Below are 19,701 nucleotides of genomic sequence, written 5' to 3' on the forward strand. Positions count from 1 at the left end.
TTTTGCAGATGTAGTCTTCCCCGTAATGGGTGCCCTCTGCTGTTGTTATAGTGTCTTGACACGTTATTTGTGGTCGTCGTCTGCTAAAAATCCACTTTGGTAAAAGTGAAAGTAAGTTGTAGTGTTGAACGTCATTGTGTCCACGATTAAGTCGAGGTTTTTAATGGCAAAGGGTATTTATTGACTAATGTCTGGTGCAAAACAGTGTAATATAAAGTATATTCTTCTGTATAGGTCTTGACTACCATTGAGAGTTACACTGGGCTTTTACAAAAAGAAAAAGAAAAGAAAACAGTTTTTTCACTAGATCAAGATCTGAGAGCAGTTTTACAAAATACTTATGAAATTCTCTAGATGGCGCTAGTGCAACATTTAAGATGATCTTGGTGGCCGTCTATATAATCGGATCACTAACACTGCTAACACTGTATTAGTTTTTTTTCTTTTATTCAGACATTGTTGTTGATTGAACGTAGAATTACCAGCCAGGCTAAAAAAATTCACTTGTGTAGGCTATTACAAAATAACTTCGTGCACCAGAGATCTGAAATATTTCCTTTTGTTTTTGTTGTTGTTGTAATGTAATGTTTCATAGAGTGAAACTCTGAATGTAAAATACATTACTATTTATGTAGAATGATGTTTATTATCATCCACTTGTAATCAAAATTGGTTGATTGGCACAGTGGTGCAATGGTTAGTATTGCTGCCACACAGTGCGCTGGGATTCTGGGTTCAATTGTTGGGGTGCTATGTGCATGAAGTTTGTACAGTATGTTCTCCTTGTCTTCAATTGGGTTTCCTCCAGGTGCTCCAGTTTCTTCCCACAGTCTAAAGACATGCTGGTAGATTCATTGCCTTCTTAATAAAATTAGCCCTGGTGTTAGTGTCCCCAGGCATGGACTGGCATCCTGTCCAGGGTGTATCCTGACTTGTGCCCGTTGCTTTCTGGGTTAGCCTCTCGCTCCCCCACGACTGTGTATTGGAAAAGTGGTTAGAAAATGGTTGGATGGATGAATTGTTTTAAAAATATATATTTCACACTCTTGCTATAAACAATAACATTTGAATTACATATATTTTTTAAACATACTGTAGCACACTGCATTTTTACTTTATTTCATTGAGAAACTATATTATTTTAAAGAGTGGTGGCAGAGACACTGTGGCACATTGGTTAGTATTGCTCCCTCACGGTACTGGGGCCCTGGGTTTAATTTGAGGGGTGTTATCTGCATGGGGATTTTATGTTCCCTCCCTTGAATATATATATAGGTATGCAAAAAGACAAATTCCTAATGCAAGAAATTGTATATGGCTAATAAAGTGATCTTACAGTATAAAGTAGTTAGAAAATGAGTGAATGGAATATTGGTAGTGAATTAATATAGTCTTTGTAGTATCTACCTTTGATAACTCACTGCTAATAGAAGAAAAATCACTTGGTATTCCTAGGAAAATTGAAAACTTTGATTGACTGATTAATTATCTTTCCTTAGAAAGTGGGCAGAGGGAATGAAAGACAAGTTCTGTATCCTGAATACATTTTAACTTATAGAGAAAACAAAGTGAAACTGATCTTCTGGAAAAGATCCCATGACTTTCTTTTCACCGCATTGACCACAGATTCAATGAGTATGATGTTCAGTGGTGATAAGTTTGAATCTTGCCTTCTCTAATTCTATTTGCTTAAGAAACCAGCTCTTCACAAGACTGGTCCATAAACCTGGAAAGATGTAAAAGCTGCTTGTTGGAATCCTATCAACGCCAATAGTACTAAGGAGAAAATAACTCAGAAACAAGATGAGTTTTATACACCAGTTTAAAGCCTTATTTTGGAAAAACTGGATATATCGCCTCAGACAACCGGTATGTACAGAAATATAACTGAATAGTATATTGGTGCACTTACTTTGTTGACTACCTATTCATGGCTTTGTGTATAGTTATATGTAATATTATAATTGTGTATTATATGTATTATGTAATATGTTTGTCTACAAACCAGCTATTTTATAAGAGCACAAAAAGTAGAAAGTGGACAAAATCCAGAACTCAGTTGTTTTAAAATATTATTGATTCTAAATATTTTAGTTTTCTACTTGTAGTTTTGTATTATGAAAACACAGGACTGATTTTTCTTAAAAGACATACTGTACTGTATATGCGGAAGTAAAGACAGATTTATTTTTCTGAAAGAATCGTTTAAAGAGGAAATATATCAATGCCATTACAGTAATGTAATTGCAATATATCATATAGGTATTTCATAAAAAATAGACACACCAATGTTTTTTTAATGAAAAAAATGGCTAATAATAGAATTTGCATTAATTTTATACTTCTGTTATGTTTAAATATTTAAAAATTCAAGTAACCAATGTGATTTTTGTGTAGTGCATGATTTCTCTCTGGAATTATCTCCTTTTTGCAGGTTCTAACACTTTCAGAAATTCTCTGGCCTTGTTTTCTCTTCCTCATTCTTGCAGCTGTGTGATACCTTGAGTGTCCTGCATATCGTACGAACTGTAAGTCCTGGTAGATAGAAAGGGACTTTGTAAAAGACCCTTATGTACAGTATATAATGTAGGGATTTTCATTTTCAGCATATAGTGCAGATCAATATATGATTATGCTTTATTTAAAATTGTAATGCTATAACTGTTTGGAGAGAGAAAGTTCTTTTTTATTATTTTTCTGCCTACAATACCTAAGACTCCAATGGTAAATGCAGATTCATAAGCTCCCCCTAGACTATTTTCCTATAGTTTATTTAACTGCCAGAAATCCTTCACATTGTGCCAATAAAAATGCTTCAGTAATCCATAAAAAAGGTTCTATATGTAGATAATGACAAATAATATATTGTAGGCATAAGGCTTGTTAAATAAAACAAACAGTTAGTCAGGTGGTAGCCTTTATAGGTAAGTGATTATGAAATGCAGTTGCCCAAAATCAACATGAAATAACCCTACTTCATATAATCAGACAGGCTAGCTGGACTGTCAACAAGAACCTTTAATTTCAAATCTGATTTTCACATCTGATTTTCCAGGCTACCTGGATGCACGCAACCTTCCAAACACTGGCTTTTACCCTTTTCTTCAGAGTCTGTTGTGTGATGTGAGCTCACAATGTTTTTGTGAGCCCACATCACAACTATTTTTCTGAAAACTTTGGCACATCAAAACAGAGGTAGTATGTTACGCCTGCAAGCCAACCTGCTGTTATTTTGAATACACCTGTTTTTGAAACCAGGTTTGGGCAATACACTCGGACGTTACATATCTCCAAGTCTGTGTCCTCTTTGTGTAGAAAAGTACCTTAGGAAATGCAAAAAAAAAAACACCTATCACAACACTAATGAAATTTTGTCATTTCATTTTCTTGACTGCTTTTATATTTGTATTAAATAAAAATAATCTAATTTATACAATCCCTGAAAGTACTAACCTCTGCTAAGCCAAAAATGCATTGCTTGGTAAAACATACAGTACTTGTAAAAATAGAAAAAAAACAGTGTAATGTTTCTTGGTACTTATTAAATCACTCATGTACAGATGCATTGTATGAATTCACGTCACTTCTTCACATTCAAGCAGTTAGTTTTATGACCCATGAAGGAAGGGAAAAGCTAAAACTTTTTTATGATAATATGATTCATCATTGCACCTGTAAATTGAGTAATAATCAGTATACAGTAATATGCATACAAATGGATGAAATTACAAACAGTGAGTTGGTTTAAGAGTCTTTAAGACACAGTACTGACAGAGAGAATAATAGTGAGAGAAATAAATGACAGAAAACAGATCAATATTGGAAATGTTTGCCAAAGTCACATCTTTCGGTACAAAATACAGTGTAGGCATCATATAAAAAGTCAAATGCAAGCAGTCTCTAATGTGTCCTCTTTCTTTAACCTTAAACTTAGCATTTGTGATTAATCCTGTGTTGCCTGTTTTGCCAGCAGACGTTCTCCTCTTGGCAGCCAGTACAGCCAATGGCAGGAGGGTACCAGCTTCATTGACAGTATATTGGACTTGACCAATGATATTTCAGAAATCACAAAAAAGGCTTCTGTATTGGAAAGAGATTGGGTAGAGTTATCAGGTAATACACTTCCATATCCATTTCTCGCACAAACCAAATTCAGATTTGAGCACTTTAAACTTACTGCTTACATTTATGCTGAGAAGACACATTTTTAAACGATGCTGGATATTTTATGTTCTTTCCTTCAGAATTGGCAGCAGACACAACAGAAAATCGTTGTTCCCCTAATTTTAAATAGTGCATTTTTTTCTGCAAACATCAATGAAACTATTAAAACTATTTTTAATTCCTCCATCAAAATCAATCGTGTTCACAAATTTGCATTAAAGGTAAACACTGAGTGTTTTCATATAACTGTCTGTCTTTACTGTAGATCAGATGACTCAGTTAATCACTTTTATCTCTTATTTATTTTGTATTTATTGATTTGAATGGTTCATAACACTCCTTTCACTCCATGCATTTTTCTCTTGTTTTGCTTTAATCAGTTTATACATTGATTTCTGATGTTACTTTCAGTTGTAAGACCATGAAAAGATTAAATAAGGGTTATCAAAAATTGAATTAAACATGTCAGGTGTGCTGTGACACATTAGGATTTCACAAAATTATTGAAGGAGATTTTAACTTTCTTTATTGAATTTATTTTTTAACAGATTCTTCTGAATCTTCATCATTTTTAAAGTAAGTGTTTTTAACCTTCTGAATGCCTGTTAGATAATTGACCAAGACCCAAGAAAAAGGCCTACATGAAGCACATAGATTAAATATTTTAAGATTGTACTTTTTACAGTTATATGTAGAAAGAATGAAACATATTGTGTGTTTTGAAGTTTTCATTATGTAGTGTAACCCATTCTTTTCTGTTTTCACAAAGCTGGATTTAAATGCAGTGGAGGAAGTCATATACAAATTGGAAAGACTACATAGTCATTCCTTCATTTGGAAAATGCTTTACTCTCTACCCCATATACTCACTATATCAGGAGGTGATTTTCTCAACACAGACCTTAACACTATAAAGCAATGCATATTGGACTTTCAAAGGTAAGAAATGTGGAAGAAAGTGTTTCTTAATAAGTCAATATAAATTATTCATATTCATATCATTTTTTTCTATTTAAAACGTGCGCTAGTGCCAAAGAGCCCAAATCTGGGAGAGTTTAATGTAATGTCAGAAAAGAGTTGAAAAATCACACAAAATTGGAAATAAACTTGATCTATATGAATATAACAATCAGTAAGAATGCATATTACACATATCCTGTCTATTACTGTACATATGCAAAATGTTTCTTTAAATCTTTTGATATAAAAATAGTTGTTTTTTGCATCTGGAGTTTCCAAAAGTTCTTCACGTTCACAAGAAATGAATGTCCCTGGAAATTCCTTACCAGCAGAGAATGCTCCACCTTACCGATTTCAAAGAAAAGTAATTTAAACACTCTTTGAGCCAGAGTTTAAAGCTGTTTTGTTCTTTTTTTTCAGGCTACACAGTAAAATATTCTGAATCTCACTGACTGCCTTTACGTCTGATTCTATTTTTTCCTGGTTGAACTACTTTAGAAACAATTTATTATACTATATTTTATACGTTTTTGTAAAAGCCTCAAGACATGTTTGAAGGCACTTCAGGATGTAAGAATAAATTCCATTGGATAACTTCACATTAAATCACTGATTATGAGTTTATTATTCTTATTATTTTTTGAGTTAGTTAAATTATATTAAATTGAAATAAGAAGACAAAATAATATGTTAAATTTCCTATATTATTATTTCAGGTTTTTTTTATTTATGGAAGATCTGGGTGTCCTGAACCCCAGCTACAGCTTTTTCCAAACAATACATGCTGTGCTTAATTCCTCTGTATCTTCTCTGAACACTTTCATTAAATGGAATAATTCAGGTAAGGATCTAAAAACTATGTAAACACTACGCCACCACCTCAATTCTGGACCTCAGTTGCTATCTGTATGGAATTTATACTGTATGTTCTTCCAGAGTGTGGGTGTTTTTTCACTGGGTGCTCTGGTTTCCAGTTAATTGGCTTCTGGGAAAATCTAGCCCTGGTGTGAGTGTTTGCATGTCTGTGTTTGTGGTTGAGTCTGCCCTGCGATGGACTGGCATCCTGTTCAGGGTATATCCTGCTTTGCACCTGTTGTTTGCCAGGATAAGTACCGGCTTCCCTTCGACCCTGAATTGGATTAGAAAATGGATGGAAGAAAGAAAAATCTCCATAAAAATTACAATTTAAAGACTTTACATGTAGGCAGTTCTTTGTTTGATTTCTTCTGTGTAACATTCATCAATTTTTGGAATATAATGCAGTGTGAGTTTTATTAGTCCAGTATACATACACCAATGAGCAATGTTATATGTTTTGCAGGAGATGAATATGGTGTTCTTTTATGGAACATAGTGTGGGATCCTGTCTTCATTCAAGAGCAGTTAGAAGTTAGATTTGGTCTGGATTCTCAGTCCATCCAGCAGCCCTTAAATGTTTCTGTCCCCTGGAAAAAGGTAAAGCACCCAAACAGACACCGTCCTCCTAAAAACAAAAAATGAAAACAGTCTTTAACACATATGTATGTGACTTAGTGACTTCTAAAGCTTTCCTGAAATGTACTAAATGTTAGTATAAATGTTAGAATGCTACAATTCTAAACCAACAAAAAAATAATAACTGAATATGATTGTGATTAAAACAAATTTATACACTCAATAATCACTTAATAAACTATAAGGCTATGGTGTAAATGAAAATATTTTGCATATAAAGATGTGTACTGTACAGTAAATGGGGAGACTAATAACTAACTGCAAAACATACAGTTAAGGATTCAGAAACCTCAAAACTTTGTTTTTGCAAGTACTGGTGAGTCGGAGCCTGATTGCCACACTATGCCACACTGATCACCTCTAAACAGGTTCCTTTTATGGCAGACCATGGTTTCTGCGCAGTAATTTTCATTTCTGCATCTGTTTCATGAGAGAACCTTATTCACAAGCTGCCAAACCGTGAAAATTGAATTTTCAGTGAGATGGGGCAACATTAGGAGTCTACTTAATGGAATAACTGATAGAATTTTAGAAAGGCAGTACAAGTTAGAAAGTTTCAGAAAATATATATTTTTTTTAATTTACATAAATTGAAACCATGTAGCAATTGAAAACAGCAATGCAACTAGGGGTGTTTTCGTTTTTTTCCCATCTTTTTCAGCTATAATTACTGTTTTGAAGAGGATCCAATAAATATTTTAAAAAGTATTAATTCTATTCATAAGAAAAAATCTGATTATTGAAAGAATACGTACATACAGTACTTCTTTGGCAATATATCAAGACTAGTGGAAATGTTAGATAGACAGATTAGGAAACACAGCCCCATTGTACCAAATAGTCTTTTTGCTTGTATCTACTATAACTTCCTGGATGCTAAAAACAGCCTATCGCATATTATTGCATATTACATACAGTAGCCAATTGTATGCAAAATATTAGAAATTGGAATTTGATTTGATTTGAGATTCTTTATATATACTGATGGAAAAAAGAAACGCAACACCTCCTCCTCCACACTCTGGCCCTCTCGTCTGCGTGGAACAGGCTGAACTGTGACTCATCCATGAAGAGGACCTGATGCCACAGCTGACGAGTCCATTGTAGCTTTCATCTGGCCCGAGCCAGTCGGGTGTGATGTGTAGGAGGTGTGAGCAGAGGGCCTCTGCTCAGGGGACAGGCCGCCTTGCTCTAAGGCCAGCAGCATGCTCCATCCCACTGATGCGGGCATTGTATGTCAGCAGTTTCAGCAGATCTGAAATGATCTCTCAGATGGACCAGTGTGATGTGTAGGTCCTGTTCTGGTGTGGTCACTCGAGGGCGACCAGATCTTGGACGGTCATCTGTCCTGGCGGTCTGCTGAAACCTTCTCTGCAATCGGGACACAGTGGAGCGGCTTACTCCATAGTGTCTGGCAACTCTGGCACTTGACATACCTGACTGCAGCATTATGAGGCATTATGGAATGCACAGAAAACTGACTAAGTGAGGCCTTTTTCTTGCAGTGACCTAAGCTTTGAATTAAGGCCTTTTCAAAGGTGACCTGATCAGGCATTGTTCCACCTGGACCTCGTTGGGTAAAAGTGCACCTAACGAGCTTTCGTGTAATTGGCAAGTTGCAATGCCTCACTGCACAAGCTGTATTGCTGGTCAGAGTGCTTAAAACAAATTGACAACTTTTTGTGAATGTACATAAGCTATACTGTAACTACTGTATAGTATTCTCATTGCCGAAAATGTTGTGTTTCTTTTTTAGATCAGTATATATTCCTAAATTAAATACCATCATTTCTGCAGATCTTATCTGATATAATTTAATTAAAACTGAATTGATTTTGTTCCTATGACTTAGGTCATAATACCTATGACTAAAAAATCTACTATTTTCATTAGGTTTATCTGATGTCATGTAAGGCACTGCTCCTGTAGGAAACTCTCATTAGGGAGATGATTCTTATTCACTGGTCTTTTTGGGTAACTGGAATTACCGTCCCACTAAAAAGCCTTAAGCAGTATACACACTTGACATTGCAGTTTCAGGGCATGGGGGTACTAAAGCTAATTATCTCTCCCTTAAGGCTGTAATATAAGATCAACAGCAATTCCAGTGTCTTACCTGCCCATTGTGATATTCTTTAAGCAACTTGAGACTTTTATTTTTGTTATGAGTACATGTACAGTACACATGAGTACAGACTCTCACAATTGTAATAGCAGATCTAGTCTAGACTAATCAGTAGCTTTACATTGTTAGATTTTGTTTGCTAAATTGGGCAAAAAATGTCTTCTTATCATGTAAAGTGAGATACTGTAAGTATGTTATCAAAGTAATTTCACTATCTCTCTTTTTGTTAATTTCTTTTAACCATTATCCAAATGGGTCTGAGAAAAGAGAAAAGATGAGAAAATTGTGCAGATTAAGGAAGCAGGTGGTATATTGCCTCTTTTGCTAGGCTACAGCCAGAAATGGATATATTTTTCAGACTGTGGTATTGTAAGCATTGGTAAACTGATACTTGTGAAAATCAGTCTGAGGGTCTGAGAGTCAAAACAAAAGGGCCTTGATCATTTGTTCCCCTTGTAGGTTCTCATAGAAGAAGAGCTGGCGAGGGCTGTTTGTTCAACAGTGTCTCGTGTGTGTGAGAATAAATCATCGTCTATGGCTGAAACCAGCCTGTGACAATCAATACAAGCAATTGGTAGAGTTTGTCATCCTCTCTGTGGATAAGATCAGACTTGGGAAAGAGGTACAGTATTGTGCAGCTGAATAAGTGCACTTTAATGTCCAAACCAAACTGTCTGCTGCTCAGCATATAAAGTGTGATGAAATTAATATATTAAAGAGGAATGATGCCACAATGTACTGTAATTAATGTTTTCTTCTCCATTTGGAACAACAGACTTTGTTGTATACACAGCAGGAAAACCAGATGGCTTTGGTTGCTAGAAAGTTTAATGACCAGCACAGTTTAAAAATATACTCAATATAGTAAGTAAAATAAGCTATTGAAAAGAACTATTCACACTCACGTTTTTCTTGTATTTTTAATTTACAATTTTCATGTTTGATTTATATTTATAGAATAATTTTATTATTATCTCATATTATACCCTTATTCTCTCAATTCTCACATCCTTACACCCAAAACCTTCTTTCTCAACAAGCAATACTGTTTTTTTTTAACTACGGAGTGTGAATAATAGTGTTAATGATCTGTCTTCTGGTGAGATATTTGGTTTGATCATTTGAATACTCATGTCCATTTTAGATTTTAAAGCTGTGGCACAGCAGCGGATTGGCTGACAGTGTGCTGACCACTCTTGAGAAAGGCTTGACATTTGTGTTCGCTCTAACTGAGCAAGGAAAGGATCTGAAATTGTTCTCAACAGCACAGAAAGTCCTGCACATTCTAGAAGATGGTGCTCGCGTTCACAAGCTGGATTTAACAAGCAATATTCAGGAAGAGTAAGCAAGTCTATTTTCAAGAAAGCCTCTTGACATTGTCCTTCTTCCTTCAGAAACAACACAACATACATTTAAAACAGTGAACAGTTAAAATAATAGGTTGCCTGCAGTGTGAAATGCAAGTGGTAACAAAACGTTGTTTTCTTAAAAAAAGGTAAATTCAGGAAATTTGCAAGGTTTTTGACACTAGCCTCCTGCGAGAGGACAACTAGAGGGCAACTAGATCTGAAATGTCAGAGGGGGCTGGTGAGACACTCCAGATACACGCAGGAAAGCTCAAGAGCACATGTGCATTATTAATATATAATTAATATAAATAGGTCATTAGAGAAATGGCCTCACCAGTGTGAAGGCAGACTTCCAATATTAGGATATTCAGTCCAGGAGGCTGTTTCACTAAGCGAGATTACTCGGTTAACTGGATAACATTTTTAAACATGTTGAAAAAAGTCAGGATTTTCAGTTTCACAAAGCAGGATTGAATTGTATCCAGTTAAATTAACCTGAGGTTAAGAGCGAAACACACAAGCGAAACAGTCCACTGAAAATAATGTCTTCTTTCTTCAGGGATCCAGTTGACAGTTTAGAGTTCGTCATTCACTTCATTCACGCCATTCAGTTCGCTGATAATTTTTATTTGAAAGATACCGTTTCAGCAGAGTATACTTATATGATCTCTTAAGCCCATATTTTGTTAATATTGCTTGTCGTAGCTAAGATTTAAAACTCAAACTCTGGTGACAGGGCTGATATTTTCTGTTGTCTTGGTAACCTACAGAATTTCAGTAAAGCAACAGTGTGTTGTATAAAAAGGAAAGTGGTGTTTCCACTAAATTTGTTACTTGCAATCATAACAGTTCCCAGCCATACATAAGTGATTTATTAAGGGCTTCATGAAATAACTGGTAATATTCCCATATTTAATTCTATCTACTGTAAATGAGCTTCTGTTCCCTGTAGCTACAGTATGCACCATGATTTAAACACTTCTTGCAACATTCCCTAATATAATAGGTTCTCTAGACTGCACAGGCATCCTCATTAAAGCCCCCACAAGGCCAAACAAGGGTGATTTTTTAGCAAAAAATCAATCCACAGCATCAATGTACAGTTAAAAAATAAAACTCTTGCCTATAAAATATAGACAGTTTTACTGGGCTCAAGACATTCTGCAACTCTGCTGTACTACTTGATTCACTTCACAAAAATATTGTGAAAAAGACAATATCCCAATAAATGAATACCTTCGATACTGTGTTAATGATGAAGATTCCTCCTCCCCCACACTTTTGTTGGCAAGAATTAATTCTAGCCAAAGAAAATATTGTTTTAGAGGATTTGACTATGCTATATTGTACAGGACCATGTGGATGACTTTCTTGAATGTTGTGATGACCTGCTGCCAGGTCCTCCCACTATGGTCCAACTACTGTAATTGCATACATTACTGCTATATTGTACAACTACACAAAATCTTAAGGAGGAGCTCCAGTTCAATGTCATAATAATGTAAATTAACTAATGCCAACACACGCGTGCTCACATAATTGTTTTTGTTTTATCTTAAGATATGTCATTGGATTACATATTTAACTCCCACATTCATTTTTAAAGATGATTCTTTACCAGACGTCTTCTCTGGCTTTTGCAGTTCCTACATTATAGTTCCTCACCAGAACAGATTTTATCCTTACAGTTTTTCCTAAGGAGTCTTAAATCATGGTGACTGGATTAAAATGCAAATTCTTTTGTCGTAGTTTTACTAATACAGAAGAAGGATTCAATGCTCAACTCCTCTTGTCAACTGAAGTGTGTCTTTAATACACAGTTAGTCAGATAGTTTTATCCCAAGTTGCTTTAACCAGAAAACTTACATTTGAGTTTGCCTTTGTGAAACAGAGTAAACCTGAAGTTAGTTATCATACTGGTTAAATTAGTCTGGATAATTTGAGAAAACCCTGAATTAGTTAATCTGATTCATTAAATATCCCCAAGGTTGATTCAGAGGAGTCAGACCCTTTCCATTAGGTACTGTATGGTAGTGAGTAACGGAGTCTCAGAGGGATGCCTGAAGATGGTTCATTGGGATCTAGACCTCACTGTCACAGAGACAGTGAGAAACCAGGTCTCAAGGTGAGACACCGGATTAGCGGGTCGACTCAGGGGAGTCAGACCCTTAATTCAGGGGTGGCACACAGGGTGAGACACAGAGCATGGGAAGACTCTGAGGTTTGGCTCAGTAGGAGCTAGACCTCACTGTCACAGTGACAGTGAGAAACTGGGTATTGTGGCAAGTGCCAGCATAAATTAGATCCTAAGTGTCAGGAGGACAGCGAAAAACCAGGTTTAGACACTGGATGAGCAGGTTGACTTAGAAGAGTCAGACCCTCATTGTCAGGGGTGGCAGTGAGACACAGAGCATCATGGGAACACTCTGAGGGTTGGCTCAGGGGGAATTAAACCTTACTGTCATAGGGACAGTGAAAAACTGTGTCTGGAAGTAAGATGCCAGGAGAAGCATCTAAACCCTGGAAGGGGCAGGCTACAACACAATCCCAGAGGGGTGGGAACAAGGTTACACACTGCCTATTCTAGGGAGTATGGCTGTCTGAAAAAAAAATCAATGATCTCATGGTTAGATGTCTGACCATGTCCTCTCAGGTGAGAGAGGCAGATTTAACACTTCAGGGGAAGATCTTTCTATTAGTGAGATAACTAAGACTAATGGTTAGTAGTGGAAGGTTGAAAGCTACCATAGTTAGGAGTGAACAGTCTGGCAGTAGGGAGACTCCTAGACCTACATGTACTGTATATGGTTATTGAGAACATTACCCTACACTTGCCTACCATCGAGGGCGATAGCAAATGGATTTGTTTTAAAAATGAAGAACATTTTTTAGATCTAGGTCAAATCACTTTGAAATTAATGGTTTTTAAGTTACAGTACCATATAAAATAAAGTTTATTATTATTATTACAATATAAGAACAAACAATCAAACAGCAGGAGGCTATCTGGCTCATTTACAGTAGTTTGCTTGGTTGTCTCAAATTGCTTTCCTTGCAATTCTATCCAAAGTTAATGGTTAGTGATAATAATTTAACATTATTTGTAGATTACATAGAAAACAAAAGAATACTCACTGGATACAATTCAATGCCATAATTGAATTGACATTTATCCTTTTTTAAGTTTTAATATACTGTAAGTGTACCCATCATCCCATCATGTACCAATAATCAAAATTATTCAGTTAAGACTTTATATTTACCGAGTCTGTAAAGATACTGTCACGCCCTCTGCAGCCAGGGGGCACTCCTTCTCTGTCCTGTCCCTAGTTTCCGGTCTGCTGTCCTCCCTGTCCCTCTCTTTCCCTTGGGCTATATATTTCCGGGTCTTGCACTCTGTCCTCGCTCAGCATTGACGTTCGGATGTCCTGAGACCTGCCTAGCACCAGGGCGCCCCACGTCCGCTCCCTGAGGGCATAGGTTTCTATACGGCATTCCTGAACTCTTTGCACTAATGAGCCCGGGCCTTTTTCCCGTCTCGTCGCTACGCATATGGGTCTTTTTCCGCTCTCCTGCTCCCCACGGTTAGTCCCTTTGGACGTCCGTGACAGAATGCTGAGCCACCTACTGACCCCGCGAGCGGTGTTTTTTTTGGTCTTGCCGCAGTTTTTTTTTTCTTTTTTTCTCTGGGCTGTTTTTTTTTCCAGTTCCTCTATTCTAATCACTGGATATCACTCCAATCTTCCGTGCCTGTGAGCAGGTCCGGTACCTGGCTTTCCTCGGGTAGATCACTCCGATATCAGTGATTGAATGTTGAGCTGGCTTGCCTATTCTTATTACTGGATATCACTCCGAGCTTCTGTGTCTGGAGCAGGTTCTCGTGCCTGGCTCTTCCTGGTCTTGGTCTCTCCGATATCAGTGATAGAATAGTAAGCTTTCTGCCGTTCCTCCATTCCTTTCGCTGGATATCACTCCGGGCATCTGTGTCTGTGAGTGGACTTCGGTCTGGCTTTCCTCAGGTTGTCCACTCCGATATCAGCGATAGAATGTAAACGTGCTATTTGCCCAGTCTGAGGTATTTTTCCCCGGGGTTTTTGTGTTTTTTTTTTTGTTTTTTGCCTTTTGTTTTGATTTTTTTCTTCCTGGTTTCCCCTCCTTTTTGGTCCCCCCTACTCCCTGTGTTTTGGAACTTTGGTTCCTACCTGTTTTTGGTTCCTATCTGTCTTGTGTGGTTTGTCTCCCTGGTCTTTACCAGGTTTTTGTCTGTTGGGTTTGTGCTTGTGTACATTTTTTGTTTTAAGTCTCCGGAGCTCTTCTCTACCCCCCCTTCCTCCACCCAATAAAGGTTTATACCCCGGAGGAAGGGGTAGCTCTCAGCTGTGGATTCCCGGAGGTTTCCTTTCAGTTAAATGAGGTTTTTCCTCCCCCCAGTGCTGTGCAGCTTATTTATTTGTATGGGCGTCGGGAGCCGCCCATGAATGGGGGGGTACTGTCACGCCCTCTGCAGCCAGGAGGCACTCCTTCTCTGTCCTGTCCCTAGTTTCCGGTCTGCTGTCCTTCCTGTCCCTCTCTTTCCCTTGGGCTATATATTTCCGGGTCTTGCACTCTGTCCTCGCTCAGCATTGACGTTCGGATGTCCTGAGACCTGCCTAGCACCAGGGCGCCTCACGTCCGCTCCCTGAGGGCATAGGTTTCTATATGGCATTCCTGAACTCTTTGCACTAATGAGCCCGGGCCTTTTTCCCGTCTCGTCGCTACGCATATGGGTCTTTTTCCGCTCTCCTGCTCCCCACGGTTAGTTCCTTTGGACGTCCGTGACAGATACAGTATGTACTTACTGAAATGCTTCATGTCTAGGACAGAGAAATACCTAAATTCCATGCAGGACACACTTGAAAGTCAACAGCTATGGCCTTCTGTAAGGCACCACCTCCAGAAAGAAAAGGCTGTGAGGATAATTATGATGCAAGCTGTGAGATTCTTCAATGGTAAGAATTAATTTAATTTGGTAAGGTTGTAAAATGGTAAGAATAGTTTAAATTTTGTTTAAAACTGTGACCAGCCACAGAAATAAGCAATATGGATGCACTTTAAATACAATATTGAACAAACCATATGTATTTTATTGGTAAAGAAAAAAAGTATATGATTACAGAGTATACTTATAGAATTCATTAAGAAAAGGTAATAAATATTGCCTTACCTTATTGTCAGATTTTAGATATGGATTTGGTAGTGAGAATTGTAACAGTAAATTTCATTTTTGAATATACTTTATTGAATTGAATATACAAGAACTGTTTCTGCTAATATCACATAAACCTAATCAATAGCACATCCAGGCAGTGTCATAAATCTTGCTGTCATCTATTACTTCCAGGCTGGAGTGAAGGACCAAACATTATATCTGTTTCTTTAATGCAAAATAACTGAGTCCTTTTTTATGTTATGCCATCCATCTCCTGTCAAGATATCAAGTCTTGTTTCTCACATGACTGATACAGTAGTTTAAAAACCTGATCATGTCCCCATGAGCAAGATTGTGTTTTTTAGAGTTCCCAGACTCTGAAATTGTATAGTTATGGATTGCAACTCTCTAAATCTGGTATTTACAACAAAGACTAATGCTATAATGTTGATCAGTATAACGATGGAATGATACAGTACTCTATAGATTTTAAACAGTGTGAGTTTTAAATAAACAAATGTAATACTTAAGAGAAGAGGAAGAGGAAACCAGTTTTGTGAAGCATCAGTTTGATCTGCTTTTTAAAAATGTAATTACTAAACTTGCTAAATACTGGATGTTATGTCATTTAACAACTAAACAACTGAGTGGTGACAATGCTGAAAATGCTGTGTTGTTTTTGTGAAGATGTTGTAGCTTTCCTGCGAAAAGTTACACCTGGATGGACTACGGATGCAATTGATCAATGTATTGTAAACCTGGGCATCTTGATAACAGAGATAAAACTGGTACAGTAAATGAGAATATATTTTTAGAAAGTCTCATGAATACATTAAATATTTCTCAAATTCTTAAGCTTATTAGCACAGTGTGTTTACAGTAGTGTTTACAGTGTTTACAGTGATCAATTTTTTCTGTATATTTAATTGGCTTAGTCATAGTGGAAATCTGAATCACTTACATCTGACCTAAAAGTAATGGCTCACCATTAGTTTGCTCAATATGAAAGCCACAAAAAATGCTTACACTGAGAGAGGGTGTCACACACACACATAAAAAATAACAAACATTTAGTTTAGATCAGCTGCTTTTATAGGCTTTGGGGGTTATTATGGAAATAGAGAGCATGTCCTTATTGTTCTGTGAAAAAACTTAACTTTAACCCCATTCATAAAACCACCATTGGGATTAAAACTTGATTAAAACATGTGTCAAGCTTGTGTCAAGTAACCAATTAATCAATATGCATATAAAAGATAAGATAAGATCATTTTGTTGGCCATATACAATTTCTTGTATTAGGAATTTGTTTTTTCACATACCCCAACTTACTCTCCATGAGACACACAGACAGGGAGAGAAACATGGGGTCAGAGCACAAGGATCAGCCATACAGCACCGCTGGAGCAGTTGGGGTTAAGGGTCCAACAGAATACAATTCCTCTGCCAGCCGCAGGATACAAACCAGCAACTTTCCAGCCACAGGCGCAAGATCCTTAGCCACAGAGCCACCGCACCGCCACCACATACAAACATATGCAAGTCTGATGATGGAGCTGATGAAGTCACATCTTGTGGAATGCAAGTTAATATGATAGAAAGAAAAAATAAAATTTCTGCTAAATAATTTATCTGAAAACAGTGGCTTGTGGAAAAAAATAAATTTTCTGAAACTTAGAGCATGTAAAAAAGAGAAAACCCTATTGGCACAATGTCACAATAGTTATAACCAGCCATCTTCACAAGGTTTAAAAAATGAATAAACATTTTCAGTTATTTACAAAAATGTATAATTAATCTTTGTTCACTGTATGAAACATATAACAGTTAACAACTGTATTTAAATCTTATAGTTAGCCGCACATTAAAATAATGCAGTGCTGCACCCTGAAATTGTTATTTTAGATCAGAAACAGAGGTGGTTTTCAGTTATACTCTTGTGTCATTATGGCAAAATATGAAACTGGCGGATTTTTGAATCATAGATTAAAATGTCTGTATTGTTAAAACAAGGCCATTGATATTTGAATGATACAATTACAAAAGTTAATTACAAACTTAAGAAGGTTATTAAGACTGTCAAGATAATTTTCACACAGACACACAAGACCCACATACTCGGGGCCAGTTTTCCCAGAAGCCAATTAACCTACCAGTATGTTTTTAAAAGCAGGAGGCAGCCTGAGCTCCCAGAGAAAACCCACTCGAGCATATGATAACATACAAACTCCATGCAGATAGCACCCCAGGGCCCCAGTGCTGCAAACGTAGATTAAATGTCTAAATTAAGTTTGTTTAGACTATTTATAATAACATGCTTGGGCCAGTGACATGTACAGTATGTGTGTGGGAAAGGACAGTGATGTGCTGGAAAACTTGATGTCAATTTGCAGGATTATGGAAAAGGTTGAGAAACACTGGTCTAGCAGATGAAAAGAAATCTACTGTAAAACATTCACCTATTACTTCCACTCTCTATGGTTTTGTGAATAACCCCTTTAGTATGTACTGTATTATTATTATTATCAATGTGTTACAGTATTTACAAACAGAAACGTGTGGATGGAAAAGGAATTTTTCCAATGTTCTAAGAGAATATGAATGTTCCAATGTGAAATTCCATGTATTTCCTGCACAGATGTTGTAAACAATGTCAGCTATGGTCACATACCGTACAAATTTTGACAAACAATAAAATAAAATGGAGACAATTCTTTTTTTTTTTGCTTTAAACTTGTTTTCTCTTTAAGATTCTGATGAGCAGCAAGCCAATGTCATGCAAGGAGATGGTGACATTATTTGGGGATACCCTGTTGATACTGTACCTCAGGATCCTGTCTTCTTTATGAAACTTGATGACCTGGTTTGCCATCAGCTTGGGTCTAGCAATGTCTCAGACTGGTCTGACCACTTCCGATCTCTAAAGGGTTTGGCACACTCGGTAATGTTGTATAATCTAGATGTCTTTGGTTAGTGTTTGTATAGAACAGTAGTTGAAGAAAATTGGGTGTGCCATCTTATAAAACAAACATATGAAAACACTGGAATTCTTAAAATGCAGAAGTAAAAGTGAGCAAAAGCAGCACAATGCAAATTATGAAACAAAACAACAGAAAAAACGAATTGGAAAAAAATCAAAAGTAGAATGTAAAGTAAATTTACAATAAAAATTGTAATTGCCATGATTAGCAGAGCACCTTTAGGGTGAGGTTGGGATTAGTGAGCTAGGGCTTTCCTGCTATGTGAAACTCACTTGACTTTCCAGGCACCTGCAGGTCAGCTGTGTTGTTAGAGAAAGACAGACTCACTGTTGTTGCTAACTCTGCCGTAATATGCTGAGGAACTTGCAAATAACAAAACAATTAATTGCTCTGTAGTTGGGCATGCAAGAGAAACATTTTCCATTGTCTCATTCTCTCCCAAGTGATAGAAAATCACTGCCACTGAGTTACACTAATCAAATCATAGTAAAATCAATATACTATTAATTATGGATTCCAAATTGGATTGGTGAATCATAAGAACACAATGATTGTGTTCTTCAGTTATTTAAAAAATGCATGCAGTGAAAATGCTCAGTTATTCTCAAAATTAAAGGTAGCTCTTTGGACATCATATTTCTTCACAAACTGTTGGTATTAAATAGATTTTTTATGCATTTACTGTATATAAGTTGTAAAGAAAATCTGGAACCTTGATTATCGGTTAAGTTCTAAAGAAATGCCATAAATGTGCTATCATTTAAGAATTTAATGTATTTCTTAATCAAATGAAAGGCACCAAATCCTACAGTATAAAGAAATTCAGATCATTCACTAGATCTTCAGAAACCATGGATATGTGCTCAAATACCAGCAGTACAAACTTTTGAAGTATAGAAGGCATACTCATAATCCCACCTGTCCATCTCCTCACAAATTACTGTGTTTCGGGAAAAAATGTGTTTGGTATGTAGGTGGAGGCTGCATTTGTAAATCTTAATCTGGTGTAAACAACTTTTCCCTATCTACTATATTATAGACTGCAGCATTTTTGGATATTGTATACAGTAAGTTCTATGTGTTCATCACCTCATCACTTCACAGAGCATGTATTGTAAGCTGTCTCTCACAGATCTCACACATTTCTACAAAGGAAGCTTATTGACTTCATAACACCTACAGTACATATTTCTACTGTCCTCAATAACTGCACTCATCAAAAATGCAATACCATAAGAAAGGCTTCTTAAATAGTGTTTTTTAACCTGTCTGTTAATTACATGTCTATTTTTCTAAATCAAGGCTAGGGTAGCTCATTGGTGAGACAAATGTGAAATACATGATTTTTTGGTAAATTTATTCAAAATTTAGTTTTACATTTAATTTTCTGTTTGACATTGATTTTGTAATAGTTGTATTGCTTTCTTTCTCTGTGTTAAA

The 19,701-nt window shown here is 36.5% G+C and overlaps 1 protein-coding gene across 2 annotated transcripts; it reads left to right on the forward strand.

The window, feature by feature from the left end:
* Positions 1-14: 14 nt before the first annotated feature.
* On the forward strand, positions 15-9,477 carry LOC138241485 (ATP-binding cassette sub-family A member 13-like). Of its 2 annotated transcripts, XM_069195022.1 has the most exons (9): positions 15-111; positions 1,695-1,869; positions 2,435-2,528; positions 3,974-4,113; positions 4,713-4,740; positions 4,934-5,103; positions 5,841-5,965; positions 6,446-6,579; positions 9,203-9,477. In XM_069195022.1, the coding sequence occupies exons 6-9, from the start codon at positions 5,006-5,008 to the stop codon at positions 9,296-9,298; spliced, it is 453 nt and encodes a 150-aa protein (XP_069051123.1). In that variant the 5' UTR covers positions 15-111; positions 1,695-1,869; positions 2,435-2,528; positions 3,974-4,113; positions 4,713-4,740; positions 4,934-5,005; the 3' UTR covers positions 9,299-9,477. The 2 variants fall into 2 exon arrangements, with proteins under 2 accessions (XP_069051123.1, XP_069051124.1); XM_069195023.1 differs by lacking the exons at positions 15-111; positions 1,695-1,869; positions 2,435-2,528 and having other exon boundaries at positions 3,901-4,113.
* The last annotated feature ends 10,224 nt before the right edge of the window (positions 9,478-19,701 follow it).

This window comes from Lepisosteus oculatus, chromosome 10, assembly GCF_040954835.1.
Source record: "Lepisosteus oculatus isolate fLepOcu1 chromosome 10, fLepOcu1.hap2, whole genome shotgun sequence".
Classification (NCBI taxonomy): Eukaryota; Metazoa; Chordata; class Actinopteri; order Semionotiformes; family Lepisosteidae; genus Lepisosteus; species Lepisosteus oculatus.